At 47.2% G+C, this 18,737-nt stretch overlaps 1 protein-coding gene across 1 annotated transcript in view; it reads right to left on the bottom strand.

Annotated features, from left to right (window-relative positions):
- Nucleotides 1-18,737, bottom strand: part of ADAM19 (ADAM metallopeptidase domain 19) — an 86,541-nt gene continuing 67,804 nt past the window's right edge. Inside the window, exons 13-23 of the mRNA XM_063086356.1 lie at nucleotides 16,150-16,239; nucleotides 13,574-13,769; nucleotides 12,163-12,271; nucleotides 10,353-10,557; nucleotides 9,528-9,605; nucleotides 9,302-9,410; nucleotides 8,202-8,346; nucleotides 7,275-7,359; nucleotides 6,748-6,972; nucleotides 1,444-1,596; nucleotides 1-660 (exon numbers count right to left, since the gene is read on the bottom strand). Of these exons, the coding sequence (XP_062942426.1) occupies nucleotides 607-660; nucleotides 1,444-1,596; nucleotides 6,748-6,972; nucleotides 7,275-7,359; nucleotides 8,202-8,346; nucleotides 9,302-9,410; nucleotides 9,528-9,605; nucleotides 10,353-10,557; nucleotides 12,163-12,271; nucleotides 13,574-13,769; nucleotides 16,150-16,239 (1,449 nt within the window). The 3' untranslated portion in view covers nucleotides 1-606. The remainder of the gene's footprint in view (nucleotides 661-1,443; nucleotides 1,597-6,747; nucleotides 6,973-7,274; nucleotides 7,360-8,201; nucleotides 8,347-9,301; nucleotides 9,411-9,527; nucleotides 9,606-10,352; nucleotides 10,558-12,162; nucleotides 12,272-13,573; nucleotides 13,770-16,149; nucleotides 16,240-18,737) is intronic.

An 18,737-nucleotide genomic window follows, 5' to 3' on the forward strand; every position in this document is an offset into this window, starting at 1 on the left:
GGGACTTGGCTCGTCACATGCAGCCACATAGCCAGGAGCTGTCACCTCAACCAAGCCCTGGGCAGGACCACAGGAATGGCTGGCTTGACCTTTCCTTGATCTCTAAAAGCTAAAAGGGATGGCCAAGGGTCCAGCCTCTGTCCAGCCTGGGACCTTTGAGGGAGACGGAAGCAACAGAAAGCTCTCATGCATACCCTCCACTACAGCATGTGGATGGATGGCTTCTCCAAGCTAAGGCCTGGTCCGGTGGGCTGAACAGAACTTTTCCCAGCTGGGCTGGCTGGCGCAGACATCCTTGCACCTCTGGGCTGGGAGGCTGGAGGGAGAAGCTGCCATTCATCCTCCTCCCTGCTCTCCCCTCTCTCCCCGGGGCTGGATATTGCACAGAACAACACTTAGAAGCCATTGGATTATAGTCCTTTTGGGCCACCGAGGAAGAACAAGGAGGTTCTGAGTCAAGAAGGGGATTTTTGGAGATGTGGTGGTTCCAGGAGGAGGGCAGGAGGAGCTCAGAAGTGGCCAGACATGCTTCTTCCAGATTCCATGGCCATAGATCTTCTGTGGTGTCTGGAGTCCTCAAGGAAAGGGAGAACCCCTTAGATGGGTCTAGATTTTTGAGCTAGTTATCCACCCAGCCCTCTGTGATCTGTATTCAGGAAACTGGAAAGAAAGAGAAGGGAGGGAGAAAGAAATCAGCTGGGTGCGAATCAATGGGCTCAATGGGGAATGGTCCTCTCGTTTTGACAGCTTGGAAGGATAGACAGGTCATCGCTGAGAAGAAAGGTTTCCTGTAGATGTCTGTTGATGTGTCTGCTCACCCAGACCATCAGCCCTGTGGTGACAGGTGTGGTGGGGACCCCTATCACCAGCTGACCAGTCACCCCTCCCTCCTCCCTTCCTCATAAAGCTGCAGCGCAGGCCACAGATGTCCCAATGCCTTGCAGGAATACAGGGCTGTCAGCAGCATCCTCCCCCTTCCAGGACAGGCAACTGAGATCACATCAGCCACAGAGAAGAGGTGATAGTGGGGCCATGTGTGCACAGCCAGGTGGTTTACATAAAATAACCGCCTTGATCTGCACAGAAGCCGTGTGGGGCTGCTTACTGCTGCTTATAATTACCCTTGTACAGATAAGGAAATTAAGCCTCAAGAGAGGGACTTGCTCAGGGTTGCTGTTAAGGTTGGATGCAATGCAGATTTGAAGCCACCATAGCTCAGGCTCCTAAGCATCACCTTTCACATGAAGCCAAAACACCCTAGCACTAATTGAAGAAACAGTCAAATGGGCCCCAAGAAATGCTAAGCTTTCGTCCTTGGCTTCTGTCCTGGAAGTTCAGCCCAGACAACAAAAAGCATGCACTAGTTTGTTTTCTCAAACACACACTTGTCCCCCTGGGGCCTTCTGGTACCAGCTTTTACCTTGGGGGCTTCTGTGGACTCACCTTAGGGACAGGTGCTGCCAGAGGCCGGGGAGGCTGAAGGCCAGCAGCAGAGGGCCGCAGCGTGGAGGTGCCTCCTGGCCTGGGGAGGTTCCTGCGGCCTGGCACTGGGTTCGCTGGGAGGGCCTTCTGGGGCGGTCGAGGCCTGGAGAAATCCTGGAGAGAAAGCAAAAAGCCTCACTCCAAGGCCAGAGGGGCCGATCGAAAGATAATGTTTCTGATATCTTAGGGGTCAAAATCAGATGAAAAAAAGGTATGTACTATATGGTCCCATTTAAAAAGAAACTGTGTATGTGTGTATATAATGTGTCTACATGCTCAGGAGAAAGCCTTTTTGGTGAGCAAGTTGGCAGTATCTGTTAAAATTAGAAATGATCATTCTCTGATCTCATAATTCCACTTCCCATTACCCATGTTAGAGAACTGTTTGCACAGGTGCACACAAATGAAACTCCAGGGATGTACTTTGCAGCACTCTTTGTGACAGTACAGAAATTATAAACACCCAAATTTCCATCAATAAAGAAATACCTCAAATTATAAAATCATATACAATGTAACATTTAAAAAGAATGAAGTAGGTTGGTATGGGCTGATGTGGAAAAATGTTCAAGAGTTCTTGTTAAGTGGAGAAAACAAGCTGAAGTACGAGCTGCAGAGGACAGTTAACATAACATATGTCACTGCACCCCCCCGCCCCACTGTAAACATAGTGAACAGGAAAAAGTCAGGAAGGACACAGACCACATCCATAACAGAGCTTACACTGAGATGGGGTGTAAGTGGGGAAGGAGGGGGTCTAGGTGAACATTCAATTTTTTAATACATATTTAACAATATGTGAATTACCTGTGCAAATAAAAATAAGATTTAAAAAAAGACAAAACCACAGTTTTTTCACTTTGGCAGTTGCTACGGTTGGAATGTCTGTCCCCCCTAAAGCTCATGTTAAAACTTAATCCTCATGTAGCAATATTAAGATGGTGGGAAATCTGACTATGGTATTTGAAAGGTGGAGCCTTTAAGAGGTGATTGGATTGTGAGAGCTCTGCCCTCAGGAACGGATGACCCCACTCATGGATTAATTGGTTAACCGAATAATAGGTTATCAGGCAGTAGCCTGGGGGCTTTATAAGGAGAGGAAGAAGCATGTGCGCAGGCTCTTGACCCTCATCTACTTCTTTTTCTTTTCATATCACTTATCCTTTCTAGCATGTACACGTCCTTTTCTTATTAAATTGATTTTTATTTTCTCTCTCTCCATGCCCTGCAAAAACAGAAGCGGGGGCAGGGGCCCTTGTCTGTTTGGTTTGATAACATCTTAAGCATCTAGACCTGTGCCTAGTATACAGTAGGCACTCAACACATATTCGTTGAATAAATATTCTACTCAAGTTTCTTAAATTAAGTATGTACTTCTGTGCAAATCAAACTTCTTGAAGTAAACATGTATTGTTTCTGCAGCTGAAAAAAAATTTTTATGGGCAAAGAATGAACCATGCCACCCACCGGTCCCCAAGCTGGTGGGGTGAAAGAGAGAAGCCGATTCTGAGGGTGGGAGTTCCAGTGCCTGCTCTCCATGACTAGTTCCCCTTCATGACGGGGTCTCTAACAAGCATAAAAATGGACAAAAGACAAGCATGCAGAGAGGGCAGGAGAAACTCCAGGAGCTGAGATTTTCCACAGGAAGCTTTGCAGAGTCAGAAAACTGACAGCAGAAACTAAAGCCCAGAGAACAGCAGAGCAGCGAAGTCTTGTGACCATAAAGCCATGTTCTTCAGTTCCACCCCATTCCCCTCCCCAGCCCAGGACAGCTGCCAAACTTCAGTGGCTGATGGAGACCAGGATGGAGACCTTCTTGTGGGGAGCGCCAGCTGGGTGCAGGCGTCAGGCTGCAGTTAGGAAATGCCATGCACCCTCTGCCGCTTGCTGTGCAAAATGAGCCACTGGGGGCTTGTTATCTGGGCAGGACCTTTAGCAGCATGTCAGCACTGGGCCTCCCAAGGCAGCGACCTGCCACAAGCCACATCTGACATGACCCAGCTCGGCTCTACCAGTGGCCTCACCAGCACTGTTCTCCAAAAGCAGAAACAGTTTTCAAAAGCTGAACCACCCTGGCCCACAGCTCCTTTCCTCAAGGGGTGGCATCTCATTCAATCAGGTTGCACCAGCCAGACACTGGGCCATCATCCCTGTCAACCCCTATTTGCAATGGATCCTCAAGTCCTGTCTGTTTCTCTTCTACACATTTCTCATCGGCTTCACTCATCACCCCTGCCACCTCCTTGCTCCAAGCTATTATCATCTTTCTCCAGGAAAACGTTTAAGCCTTCTAACTAGAATGTCTATTTGCTGCTAGGGTGATTCTTTCATTTTTTAAAACTTTTTAAGTGTAACATACAGATAAAAAGGTGAAAAAACCCATAAATATACAACCAGATGAATTGTCACAAAATGTACACACTTATGTCATCCCTACCCAGGTCAAAAATTAGAAAATTAACAGTCCCAGAAGCATCTGTGGACCCCTCCCAGACACTACACCTTCCTTCTACCTAAAGGTAGCCTGAAGAGTGATTCTTATCAATGGCAAATCTCAGCATGTCACCATGTGCCACCACTGTTCTCCTCCCATGGGATGCAGACTAATGTCCTGATCAAGCCTACGTGTCCAACCCCCCTGGCTCTCCAGCCTCATCTCATAACTCTTAGGCTCCAGGTACACAGGCCTTTAAGTTGCTCCAACCTGCAGGGCTCTCTCCCATCACATAGCCTCCCAGGACCAGGAAAGCTCTTTCCTTCCCTACCTCTCACAGCCGGGTGAACTCCTTTTCCTCCTTCATGTCACAGCTGAAATGTCACCTACTCAGGGAAGCCTTCCTGGATTTCCCAGACTAGGTCGATTCCCCCCATTACTGGTTTTCCGAGCACACTGAACCTCTCCTTCACGGCACATATTGTTGGAACTGCATGGATCCCAGCACCTCTTCCCCAGCAGAATGTGGGCTCTGGGAGGCAGAGCTGCCATCTTCTTTGCTCGCCAGTGCCTGGCACAGAGCAGAAGCTCATATATTTGTGGAAAGAGCAGAAGAGGTAAGTTTCACCCCCCATCTCTCCAGGGTGGTCCACATCGCCCAACCAGGAGGTGGTGGAGCTCAGATGTGGTTGGCAGACTAGAGACTGTGAGTGCCCCCAGGGCAGGGGGATGTCTCATTCAGCTGGGTTCAAGTCCTGGCCCCTCCACTCACAAACCGTGGGATCATGGGTGAGTCCCTTCAGCCCTGTGAGACTCAGTGACCTCCATGAGAAACGAGGGTAGCGATAACTCACTTCTCCGAATGGATTCGAGGAGGCAGGCAGCTGGCCAGATCTTATCCCTTCAGCACCCCCCCCCCCTCCCCAGAGCAGCTGCCTCCCACTGCCGTGGAGAAACCCCTGCTTGGGCCCCGGGGCCCAGGAGAAGCTGTGCTTGGGATCCGTGTGCCGGGCACCTGCCATGGGCTGGGTGGCCCCCTGTCCTCGGGACTCCTGCCAGCAGCCACCAGGGAGAGTCAGAGGCAACACATGGAGACCCCACCATCTCTCCCACCCAGCTGCATTCCCATTGACCCTGATACCCCCTAACCTAGTGCTTGGCACCTCGGGGTGACATGGGGTGAGGCTGCCCCATGTTTGAACAAGCCTCCGGTGTGGGTTTTTAGGAACAGTGGTCTGAATGGACTGCTCCCCGACACACTCCCTCCATCCCCCGCCCTCCTCTGGCACCTCTGGTCTCCCGCTACACCCTTGTCTCTACATAGTTACTCTCTCCCTTCCTCTCCTCTGTCTCTGCTATGGACTGAATTGTGCACCCCACTCCCACCCCCAAAAATTCTTATGTTGAAGCCCTAACACCCAGTATCTCAGAATGTACCCATATTTACAAAGAAGGTCTTTAAAGAGGTGGTTAAGTTAAAATGAGGCCATTAGGGTGGGCCCTTATCCAACCTGGCATCCTTATAAGAAGAGGCAATTTGGACACACACAGAGACACCCAGGATGCGGCAGAGGCCATGTGAGGACAGAGTAAGAAGGCAGCCATTTGCAAGCCAAGGAGAGGGGCCTCAGGAGAAACCTACCCTGACAGGATCTTGATCTTGGATGTCCAGCCTCCAGAACTGTGAGAGAATGAATTTCTGTTGTTGAAGCCACTCAGTCTGTGGTGTTTTGTTATGGCAGCTCTGGCAAGCTAAAACACTCTCCACCTCCTCTATTCCTCCTTCCTCTTGCTTCCTTCCTCCCTTTCTCTCTCCCTGTCAATTTTTTCCCCTCCCTTTCTGCCTGGATTTTTCCATTCCAATGCCTCATACAAGAGAAATCAGAAAGTAGCAGCTTCACATCAGAGAACCAGACCTAATGCTCTCAGCTCTGCCAAACCGTAACACTGCCTAGTCCTAGAGACTCTCCAAAGCTTGCAGCTAACTCCACAGTCCTTAGGACCAGAGACAGCCTGGGGCCCACGGAGCCCTCTGGACTATGCCCAAGAAAAGCAGTCTCATTTGAGGGGTCACACCTGAAACACACAGGCCAGTTCTAGAAGGCAACTCACCTGGCCACTGACCCAGAAATCCCCGTGTCTACACTGGCGGAACTTCTGTCAGGTACAGCTGGTGCCATCAGAACACAGACACATCACCGGGTGGTGGCTCTGCTTCCATGAGCACCAGTGGTGACAGTGGAGAGCCTAGACCCCACTCTCAGCTCCCAGAGGCCCCTCCCCCTTAACCTGCCCCTCAGATGAGCAAGACATTGGGGGTCATCCCTTGGTAAGACTCCCACTACTGGAAGATACCGACAGCTGCAATTTGATGGAATAAATAGTATGACGAGAGAAGTACAGGGGTACCAAACTCAGACTTCAGGGGTCAAAGAAGGCTTCTTGGGAGAAGTGGCATCTAAGAACAGATCTGAGGATGAACAGGAGCTGGCTGTGCAAAGGGCAAAAGGAGCATACCAGGCAGAAGAAACAGCATTTGCAAAGACCTAGAGGGCAAAAGAGCATGGAGAACTGAAAGAGTTAATTCCAAGAGGAAGGGGGGAGGATAGTGGTTTGTCATAAAATAGGCCAAGCAGGGAGGAAATGTCCTGTGATTTCGGGGCTGCCTGGGGGGTACATTTCCCCATGTTCATTGCTCTAACCCTCTGTGTGCTCCCGAGGCAATCAGCTTATGACCCAAGAAGTTCCATCCTTCTAGCCTCTGAAATTACCCATGACAGGTGGCATTAAAGGCAATGCTACTAGCCCAAGGTTGCTGAGAACCCACTCACCTTAGAGAGGATGCAATTTGGTGCAGGGGGCACTGGACGACTTGGGGGAGGCCTCCTGGATGACTCCTTTCTCTCAACTTGGGATCTGGCCCCTGGTGAGTCCCTAGTAGCCCTGCTGAGATGTGCTGGCAATGGTGTAGGTGGGGACCCGCCGTGCAGATAGTCTGGAGGGGGCCGCGGAGGAGGCTGGGAGGGCTTCCGTAGGGTTTCAGGGGTGTTGGTCACCTGTATGCAAGGAATCTTCAATACACTTAAAAACTCAGGGATGCCCTTGTGTGTCTCATTGAGATGAACAGAGGTTGAGGGGAGTATAGACATGCTGACCTGCTACAAACCCAGAGGATCCCAGAGGTCAGACACAACCCTTAAAGTCATTGGGGGATATCAGAACCAACTGGCATGCCTCTCAAGCCAATAAAATGGCTTTTATTACCAATCCCATGGGCCCACAGAGGTTCTTAGAAAACCCAGCACAGTCCTGAGGGAGGAAGGAAAAGTAGCCAAGTCCAATGGTGCAAAGCCCTTACCTTTCGTTTGCCCTGGGGTGTCTGCAACTTGAAAGTAGGGTTGGCATGGCCAGTTCCACTGTTCTGAGACACCCTGAAAGGACAGCTAGAAACAAGGAATGGGAGAGGGGGGTCAAGGGGGATATTCAGCACAGGTCAGTGACTCAGTTCTTTTGACCCAAGCATGGCCAGCAAGCAGCTACATCTTCCCCCAGTCTGCTCTAGAGGAAGTGGGACTGGTCCTCTCAAATCCCATCTTCCTAGGTAAGGAGACTTGTATGTGGCCCAAGGAGAACTCTCAAGAAAAGAGAGTTGACCTACACAAAGCCGAGTTTTCTCAGCACTTTTTCTTCAACCTTTGAAGATCTTTCTCCCCTAAGGAGACATAAAGATATCAATAGCCATCAACCAATCCCCCTCAAGCATAGATCCAGAAAGACCTGGGATTTAACATCCCCTCCAGAACAAGTGTAACTTAATAGGAGACTTGGAGACTTTACATCTTCAATGTCCAAAGGAATAAATCACTTTTTAAAAAAAAGTGAGTCTGTCTTGAGGGGACGTCCAGCCACCCCTGTGATTGACTTGAGCTAGTCATCTGTTCTCCGTTGCCTCAACTTCCTGTTCTTTAAAATGGGGAACATATCAATTAGATAAAGGAAGGCAAATGAGTTTTTATTTCATATTCCGACTTGAACTGGTTGGGAGCATTCTGCTAAGAAGGATTCAGAAGTGACGAGCAGGCTCAGTACAGAGTATTCAGAGTGAGATTAACTAGTCGTGTCTGCCACAGTCACAGAGCATGGCAAAAGGGGTGAGGGCAGAGTTACCCTGCTTCATCTTCCCTGAATTAGACCCACCACCACCAACTCTTTCACTTGGTACTGCCCATGGAGAGCTTTAAAATCCAGAAGTGGACCCTGAGTGCTTCAGGACACCCTGTCATACCTGAACTGCTGTCTCAACTTGGAAGGGAGGGTCGAGGGCTTGAGTTGGCCCAGTTTGTTGTTCTGTTTACAGCAGTAGTACACCAGCATAAGGGCCACCAGCACAAAGATGGCTGTGAACACACCAGCGATCACAGGTCCAACACCTTCCAGAAATAGAAGCCAAGCGAGAGATTTAGACGCTGTTTGGGCTATAGCAGTGGATTGCAAACAATGTATTCCTGATTCTTCTGTAAACATTTGATTTGCATTTAATTTGTATTACTTATTTTAACCTAAAAATAATAATAAAAAGCGCACATTATGCACCACTGGGAAACCACTAATATTAACTTAAACAGCCAGGTCAATTTGCTTTGTGCAGACCTTATATTATAAAGCTTCTCCAGACACTTCTGTTTACTTGAACAGAGTCCCTTTCAAGGCAAGCGGTTTAAGCTTTGTTATCATTTGCCACTGGTTTTCAGCCTGACTCATGATTTTCCTGGACACAAAGCAACCAACATTTTTGCAACTCAGATTGATTTGAGGCTAGAACCCTCACCTATAACCCACAATTTCACATTTGGTTTCATCAAAACTGCCTCAATGTTCTCACAGATTATAAATTTAAATGTACAAATATATTTATACCAATAAAACACTACTTTTATCTGTTTTATATATTAGGAGTTCTTCCTTGAAAGACTTTTTTAAAAGTACTTTGCTACTATTAAAAACAAAAAGGTTTGGAAACCACCCACAGGGCTAGAAACCCTGAGATATCTACTAAAAAACTAAACTTTTCTGAGTGTCTGACTCCTCATTTTAACCTTTGTTCATCTAAGGAAATCTAATCTGCCCCAATGTGCCCCAGGTTCATGATTATTTTTAAGTGCCCCAAAAGGACTAGTCACTACCCCTTCAAAAGGGGTGTGAATATTCAATGACCTACAGTCTCTCTTAATCTCTTGCTCTACTAGGCAAGGGTTCATTCTCCTCAGTAGAAAGGACAGGAGAAGAGTGACTGGGCGTGGATACTCTACAACATGCCACTTGCCCCTGCAATGCCCATCCCTTCTCACAAAGGCAGGCAGGGGCCCTGAGCAGGCTGGGACTCACTGTCGGGGGGCATGGGCCCGCTGTCGATGCTGCCCCCTGGGCCAGACGTGTTGCAGAAGGGAGGGGCCCAGCCCCGCAGGCAGTGGCAGTTCTGGTTGTTGTTGCAGACCTAGAGGGAGGGAAGGGAAAGGGCGTCAGCACCCTGGAGAGCTCTGGCCTCCCACAGAGGCTGCCCCAGAGCCCCAGTGTGGAGGAGCCCAGAACCCGGGCACATGGGCACACGTACCCCATGGCCATTGCACTTCTTCCCGCAGCCTTCAGTTTCAAAGAAGGAGGTGTTCCTGCACTGCCCCTCGAAGCAAATCTGTAGCGAGGAGGAAGCAGAATCACTGGCACAACAGAAGGGACACTGGTTGGAAATTAGGGGACTGGGGTTTTGCGCTCAGAAAATATGGGGACCCAAAAGGGCAGCCCACTTCTGGTTATTAGTTACAGTGAAAAATAGAAAACAACCAAGGACAGGACAGTAGTTAACTAAATTCTGCCATTGTTTTCGTAAATAGGGAGAAAATGATAAATTTTATATTGTTAAAATATTATATTTAACAATGTAATATTAAATGTTATTACATTATGTATTACATTATGATATATTATGCTGATTATATCTTCATTACTTAATTGTATACTAATATATCCTAATTTCAATCTTATACCTAAAAATAACGATGGCGAAAGCAGCCTACTTTGCCAGGTACTATACCAAGTGCTTCATATGTTTTTTATATTTTCATTATCACAGTTAACTCTGTGAAAGAGTTGACGTTATTTTTCCCAGGCTTCCTTGACTTCTAGTCCATTTTTAATTCATATGATAATCATTGAGGATGAAAACGGTAACAGCTAGCCCCTCTAAGTGATTTACAGGGATTGTCTCCTTTAATCCTTACAACAGTTCTATGAAGTGGATGCCTGCTGTCACTATACATGTTTATAAAAAAGCCATTGAGGCTCAGAGGTTAGAGAGGCTGGGATTCGAACCCAGGCATCCTCCCTCCAGAGCTCCTCTCTGCAGCCTGGCTCCTGAGGTAGGCCGGGAGAAGGGACTCACATGGTTGTAGCCACACTTGGTCCCAGTCATGACCAGGCCTGGGTCCAGCATGTCACCCTCCTCCTCAGGACTTCGGTAGACATGAGTGCCCCGGCATTTGATCTGCTTCCCATTCATCATGATGTCAGTGTTGATGGGCACCGCATTGGACTCCAGAGGCCGCATCTCAGAGGTCTGACATTGGATCTTCCCACACTTGGCATCTCTGGGCCCAAGAGAGAGGGAGGGAAGGAGATGGAATCTGAGGCAGGAGAACAGCTGGGGCACCACAGAGCTTCAGTCTTTCTTGGCGGAGACAGCAGGCTTGGGTAGTGTGGGATAAAGGCCTAGAGCAGTAAGTGTGCTCTAGAAACCCATCAGGAGAGACTGCATGCAGACTTAGACCAAGGGAAGGGTGTAGGCTTCCTGTCCCTGCACGGATATAGGCCAGGGAACTGTACTGGAAAGTCCTTACTTCAAGGACAACTGCCTGGCCTGAGCAATACGTCCCCTTATGCTCTTTACACCATCATCCACCCAGATCCTCTAGCCAGACGCCTGGGGTCATTTCCAACTCCCCACTCTACCTCACTCCTGGGTTCACACAATTGTTAAGCCCTGTCAATCTTCTGTCTGATGTATCTACCCTAATTCACACCAACATCCTCCCTCACCTGAACTGCAAGAAACTGATTTCCTGCCTCCAGTATTGCCCCAAGGAGTCTAATTTCCACACTGCTCTTAAGCCAAAGTCCAAACTCCCCTAGCCATTCATTCAAGACTTTTCACAATCTAGTCCCTGCTTAACTATCCAGGCTCATTTCTCACAGTCCCCTCTCTATTGCACCCCAATATTATACTTTGTATCAAACTTCTATCAGTTCTTTCAACTGCTGGTTTTTCTCTATCTGTATCTTTGCCTACAACAGTCTCCTATGCACCAGCACCACTCCCAACCCTGTTCTCCTAGATAATTGCTCCAGATCTCAGCAGAGGCATAACTTTCTTTGGGAAATCACCATGACCCATTAAGTCGGGTTGGGTGGCTGATTACCACACTATACCACGACAACACTATATTGTTAATTAAAAGTTACACACACTCAGCACAGTATCTTATATATAGTAAACCCTCAATAGATAGTGGATAACCCTCAATATCCGCATCCAGCCCAGCGAAGACCGAGCCACTGCCAGAAGCCCCCCAGGCTCCCCTGCTGGAATGAGGGGGGGCACCACGGACCCCAACCATGCCTCCCCTCGTCCCTCCTCCTCCCACCCTATCCTCTTTCTTCTTCCCCTCTCCCCCTCCCCCCAACTGCTCCACAACATCTTAGAATGTAGAAAGAGTAACAACAACAACAATAAAGAAAGAAACTGAAAAAAAAGATTGTGGATAGATGGTTGAATGGATGCATAGATGGGTGGGTGGGTGGATAAAGGGATGAATGGATGGATGGGTGGGTGGATAGTTAGTTGGAATGAATGAATGAGTGAATGAATGATGGGCTATTTAAATGAGGGTATAATTAGCACCCTGCAGAAAGGACCCAAAAAGGTATATTCCCTGCTATACTATAAGGTGATCCCAAAAGGAAGCCCGATCAGCTTTCTAGGAAGCACTGACACCTGCCCCTGCACCTACTTCCTTAGGGCTGATTGGGACATTGTCAAACAACAGGCCAAGAATAGATGGCTGACTTCAACTGATTTATTTAAAGGTCCAGCTCTGGAGCCAGCCATGCTGCTGAGCTGGGCATCAGTGAGTAAGGATAGAGCAGGAATTGCTTTGTCACCCGTCGTCTCACGTGGTCTGCCCTACAGTCCTCACCTCAAGTTGCACTCCTTGTATACACCATTCATGTCCTTTCCACAGTTTCCAAAGGCGTCTCCTGCTACATTCACCATCTCAAAGCAGAGATCAGGGGCAGGCCTGGCTCCTGGGTAGGCATGAAACAACATTTATTAGTACACTAGACTGCTGAAAGCCCCCAAAGGACAAAACTAGCCTTCGGTAAAATCATGAGGTTAAGAAAGTTTTGGGGGAGGGAATTCTCAGCCTCTTCCTCCTGTACCCTATCAGCTTATTCCATCCCTGTATTCTCATTAAGACCTACTCACAGAAAAATGTTTTATATCAGTTCTTTATACCTTATTAAGAATTTGTACCTGTGGGGGTTTGTACACTAAGCTGCTCTCTAATAAAGAAGCCCGTTCCATTTCAGAATTCTGAAAAGTGGGTAATACATGCACAAAATTTTAAAGACACAAAGTATGTTTCAGAATTTTTCCTTGTAGCCATCCAATTCCTACTCTCCTACATCCTGGAGAAGCAACACTTATTAACATTATATCTTCTAGAGATAATTGTATCTCTGTCTTCCCTATCTCCTAGATATAATTCCATGTGTATCTTCTGGAGATATCTATCTAATGAAGAACGGAAGCATTCTCTATTTGCTGCTCTGTACCATGCATTTTTACTTAGTTTATTGTGGGAGAGGATTTTATTCAGTACATGCAGAGCTATCTCCTATTTAGGTGCATAGCATTGCACTGTATGGATGCACCAGAATTCATCTAACTGGTCCCTACTGAAGGACATATAGGTTGTTACTGCTATAACATACAATGGTGCAATAAACATCCTTGTAAATATATCTTCACATACATGTGCAAGTAAAAATGTAGGCTATATTTTTAAGCAGTGAAATTGATGGGTCCAATAAGTGCACTGAAAATTTTGATATCTCCAAATTGCTCTCCGTAGGGGTTTTACCTGTTTCCTTATACCTGCCACAACACTGTATTATTATTGTTGCTGTTGTTATATTATTAGCATTATTATTATTATTATTATATTAACTTTCAGTCTTTGCAATCTGATACATGAAAAATCGCACTTCACAGTAGTTATAATTTGCTTTCCCTGATATGACTGAGGTTAAGCATCTTTTCATAGCTTCAGAGCCGTTTACATTTGCTTTTCTGTCTCCATCCTCTGCCCATTTTTCTTCTGGATTATTCTGATCCATTTGCTCACTCTGAGGATTAAAAGCATCCAGGGACTGGGAAGAACTCTGTCCGCTGGCTCTCCCTGAGTCGAAGGGTGAAAGAGCTGGGATGTGGAGTGCTGTGTGGAAGCCAGGATTCCAAGCTACCCCGAGTGCCTGATGGGGGGGTGGGGGTGCTAGCTTGGGAGTGGTGGGAGGGAGTAGGGCTGTGCTCCCCAGAGCTCTTACCGGGCCCCCACAGCTGCTGGCACTGCTCCTGGTAGGTGAGGCACATGCCGTTGTAGCAGTAGGCCTGGCCACCCTCACAAGGGGTGCCGTCCATCTGGTAGAAGTTGGTGGGGCAGTGGGGAGACTTGCCTGTGCAGAATTCTGGGAGGTCACACTGCCGCGCCTGCTCGCGGCACAGGGTGCCAGGAGGCAGCAACTGAGTAGAGGAAGGAGAGGAAAAAACAGTCAATCTGCCCCCTGCCCTCAACCCTATCAGCCAAGGGCTGGTAAGCATTACTCTTGTGGAAGAGAATTTTCTATTGCCATGGCTCACAGCACTTTTTACATGACCTGTTAGCTCAATATGAATAGCGACTTGGAGTTTTCAAGGTATTTTCACAAATGTTAACTCACTTCCTCTTCGCAGCAGTCTTAAGAAGTAGGTAAGAAATAATGGTTATGCAACAGTTTACAGCTTACTGCCTGCTTTAGTAATAAGTTACTTCTATGCAGCTCCCACTTAAGTGCCAGTAAAAATATTACTTCATTTAGTTTTGATGACAGTCCTATGTAGTATAATTATCCCAATTATATAGACGATGACACCTGAGGCTTAAAGAGGTTAAACAATGTATCCAAAGTCTCATAGTAAGTGGCAGAGGAGCCAGGCCCACTAATACATAAACATGTGCACGTGTGCACGCACACACACACAACTAGCATTCACATAACATCTTTGAATTTACAAACACTTTAGCAATAATACATCCCCATTAGTGACCCAGCCACTGGGCTGAATATGTTACATGCATTTATCTCCTGTGATCCTCCCAATATCTACGAGATAGATAACTGCTGTTTGCCCCACTTTGCAGATAAAATAACCCGATCAACAGGACACCTTGGGCAAATGGTAAAAATTGAGTTTTACTTGAGTCTTAACAGCTTCCCCAGGTGGACAGTGTTATTAATACTCCTCCCACCTTATAGATAAAGAACGTGGGCTTAGATGGTTAATTGGTTGCCCAAAATCACACAGCCAGAGCTTGAACTCAAAGTCTCAGATACCAGTTTGAGACTCAAATTGAAATCCTGGGACTGAATGCAATGGGCACTATCCATGAGTATTCTCAGGCTTTGCTCCAAGACTGGAAGAACTGGACCCAGCACAGGCTCCTGGAGGATGCCAGGTCTACCCTAGAGTCAAACCGCATGGCGTGCAAGCTCCCCTGAGCCAGGTAAGGAAAGCTCGTCTGACAGTAGAGCCCTCCCCTGCTCCTACGTGACTCCACAGAGCCCACAAGGTCCTCCCAGGACAGAAGGCAGACAGGCCCATTTGCTGGCCACTCGTGGGCCAAGAATGGGCCAGCCGAGCAGCTTGCTGAAAGAATGGAGCCCCAGCTGCAAGGCTGGCTGGGGGTAGTATGTGGAGGACGACGCTGCAGGACACGCTGTACCACCCAGGAGCAGAAAGGAGGCAAAGAGGACCCACCCCCAAGCCAGCCTGCTTGCCTGGATCCAAATCCCAGCTCCTCAACCAGCAGCGGGATCTTGGGCAGCCACTTCAAACCTCTTTGTGTTCCTTCACCCATAATTGGGGATAGTAACCCCCATGGGGTTGTTAAAAGGAATAAGCTAGAATAAAGTACTTGAACAGTGTCTAGTGCATAATGTGCACTCAGCAAGTGGGAGGTGGAAGCACAGGTGCACACATCCTGTCCAAAACCTTGAGGCCAGATGGGTGTCAGACTTAAGATTTTAGGAAACAGATATTATAATACACATGTACATATGTAGTGTATGTGTGCAAGGCCTAGGATAACACTCTATAATCAAACACACTAATATTTCTGCAGGGAAATATAAATATTCACTTTAGGTATGTTTTTTTCTTTAAAAAAAAAAATGCCTATAATTAGTCTCATGTCAATTCAGGTCAAGTTTTGCCACTAAAAATTTTTATTTATTTATTTATTTCAGTTTTCAGAACTTTCTGAATTTCAGATTTGTTGATAAGAGATTGTGGTCCTATAGTAACATTAGTAGTAATAAACTATATATTTCCCACATCGTTACTATGGATGTGTGCTCCAGAGTCAGGGAAAGCTGGATTTAGCCCCTTCCTGACTGTTTGATTCTGGATAATCCACTCATCCAGTATAAGTCCCCTGTTTCCTTAACTTAAAATGAGGATAACGATATACATCTCATGGGGCTTTCGTAAGGACTGAATGAAATATGTCTATAAAATTTCCAGCATAGTGCCTAGAATCTACGAAGAGGTTCATTAATGTTAATCAAAATTATGATGATGATGATTATGAGCTCCAAATAAAATCAATCCTGCTCTCTGTCTGAACAGTTCTTTAAAAAAAAAAAAAAAATGACCATCTGCCAGGTGGCAGCACCTGCCGGGATGCTTTGAGCTGACTGAGGCCCAGTGTAGGAAACAGTCAGCTCTGCTCAGGGGTCCTCTCTGAAACTTTGGCATCATCATTCCTCCAGGATGGTGATGACCAGCCACCCTCCCCCAACCCCCCAGCAGAGCAGTTGGCTATCAGGTCAGAACCCTAGGCAGGGGGGAAAGGGCCACTTACCTTACACTGGTGGCAGCAGGAGCCGTGGGCACACTCCGCCCCTCCCCTCAGGGTGCAATTAGAGGCGTTGCAGCAGGGGTTGTCACATTCCTGGGGAGGTAGTGAGAGGGGGCCGGAGATGGGAGATGGGAGGCTGGGCTGCAGGAGGGCCTTCACCACGCCACATTTCCCCACCCCTACCCGACACGCCCCTGGGAGCCCCAACACCCCAGGAACTCTGCCAAAACATCACTTTACAGCTTTATCACTAAGGTAATATGTATCTATCATAGAAAATACACATAAGCACTATCATCAATAACACAACATCTTAGACATGACTACATTTTGAGTGTGAATATTTTCCCAGGCATATACACATATCTAGACATATACTGGTTTTATAAACTCATGGTATCCACACTGCTTTTAACTTAATATACTATGCACGTTTCTCCTTGTAACCATGTATTCTTCTAAAACATGACTTTTAGCACAGTACTACATTAGACGGAAAGTCTACGATTTGTTTTTCTCATCCCCAGTAGAACATCCAGACACCCTATCTCCCACTGCTGCCTGCCCTCCCCCACACACTCCCGGACCCCATTAACCCCAGGCAGAGAGGCCATCGAGCCAGGGCGTGCTGAAACAACCTCTGTGAAAAGATTATGTCAACTACTGGGCCTGTTTCCTCAAACTTCTTTCTCTGCCTGCTGCTCTTCCTAAACCCTCTCTTGCCTGGAACTTTCTGGAACAGGTCTCTAGGGGATCCTTGCTCTCTCCCCTTTCATCCTGCCACACAGGTCCTAATGTGCCTGAGACTTAATACAGCCTGAGACTTAAGAAAGATGAGGAGACACCCCAGTGAGTCCGAGTGTCCTTATCGCACTCCTACAGTATTCACAGGCCAGTCCACAAACCATTTCTTGACAGCGGGCCATGCTCCATACATATTTCCACTACAGCCTTGAGGAGGCAGCATCATCCCCATTTTGCAGATGGGGAAACCGTGGCTCAGACAAGTCCAGCAGCTGGCTGAGGCACACACCTGCCAAATTCAAGTCATGTCTGCCTGGGGCCCACCTCAGGTTTATTAAGTGTATCATAACCACAACAGTCCAGGGGTCTAGCATGTTGAAGAGACATACCCCACCTCCTGACTACAGACACCTGTCCACCTGCCTCCCCTAAGAGAAGGAATATGGGCACTTTCCTCCCATGAATCTCCCCCCGTCCTGGGCTCCAGGCAGACCCGTGTTTCTGCCCTTCCGGCATAATATATTTCCTCCCCTCTACCTGCAATGAGCCTTCCCTCCTTGTGCTCTTAACACTTCCCGCCCAAACAGGGCAACTTCCTGTCACATTATATCTGTTCCCAGCACCATGGAATTTGCCCTCCTAGCACTTGTCATAGACTGTATTTGAATATTTTTGCAATCATTTGGTCAAAATGTGTTTTCCCCACTAGACTATAAGCTCCCCAAGGATAGGAACTATGTCTGTTTTTGCTGTCTCTCCTATCCCTAGTACCTGACACAGTAGCCCGTGCTCAGTAAAGACTGCTTGAATGAGCAGCTGCTCAGAATACGAGGGGTCTCCAAAAAGTTCCTGGAAAGATTCATATTATTTTTTAATCCCATTTTTCCACAAACCTTCCTAAGTACCCTCATATAAGCCGACCAGCTGAGTCCTCTCTTGGGCTGCTTCTCCGCCCCACCGAGCCTCCGTGCTAGTACAACTCCCTCCTTCTGAAGGGTCTGGGCTGATCTCTCTGAGCTTATGGTTATGGGGGTAGTAGTCTCTTTAACCAGTTCTTATTTTATTCTGAAAATTACATGCTGGCATTAAAAGAACAAAACCATAGAGAAAGCTATAAAATCAAATTTTTTTTCCAAGTATACCCTGTCTCACCCCCATAGTTTATGTTATTCATGTATTCTCCCTCAGATTGTATACGTGTGTTAACATACATATTTTCATCCTTCAAAAAAAGAGATGAAACAATCCAGTTCTGCTTTTTGCAGAACAGCATGCATTTGTTAAAAACGACAGAGCTATGCTGTGTGCCCTGCACGCTCACTTTGAAGATCAGAAGGAAGGAAAGAGCTTATACATAAACACTTCTCCTCTTCCTCCTTGCAACCCTTTCGAGACTTGACAGCACTTGCTACATCCCCTTTCAATCATCTCTTCTCCAGGCTAAACAGCATGAGTGTGTTATTTTAAGCAGCCTCATAAGGCCCATGCTCAAGTCCATATATCCGGCTGTGTGGCCTCCAGAATAAATTCAGTGCAGCTGGAGGGCCAGGGAGGTTATCTGTAGCTCCACTGGGGAAGAGAGAGCCAACCTGCCACATGATTGTGGTTTCTGGTTAAAACAGACACTCACAAGAAAAACTCCACCCTGATCTTAGAAACAAACAGTGCCAAACACAAATTAGGAGGGGCTACAGAAACAGTCCACCTGCAAGACTTACACTCTAAGTCTTATTGGCAATAGGGTCTTGATAGCCATGTATAAGAAATGCCTGTGACTGAGAAATTTCCACTGTATTTTCTTTTGACCTTAACCTTTGACACCAATGCAGATTCTTCCCTCCCATTAG

Source organism: Cynocephalus volans, chromosome 2, assembly GCF_027409185.1.
Source record: "Cynocephalus volans isolate mCynVol1 chromosome 2, mCynVol1.pri, whole genome shotgun sequence".
NCBI lineage: Eukaryota > Metazoa > Chordata > Mammalia > Dermoptera > Cynocephalidae > Cynocephalus > Cynocephalus volans.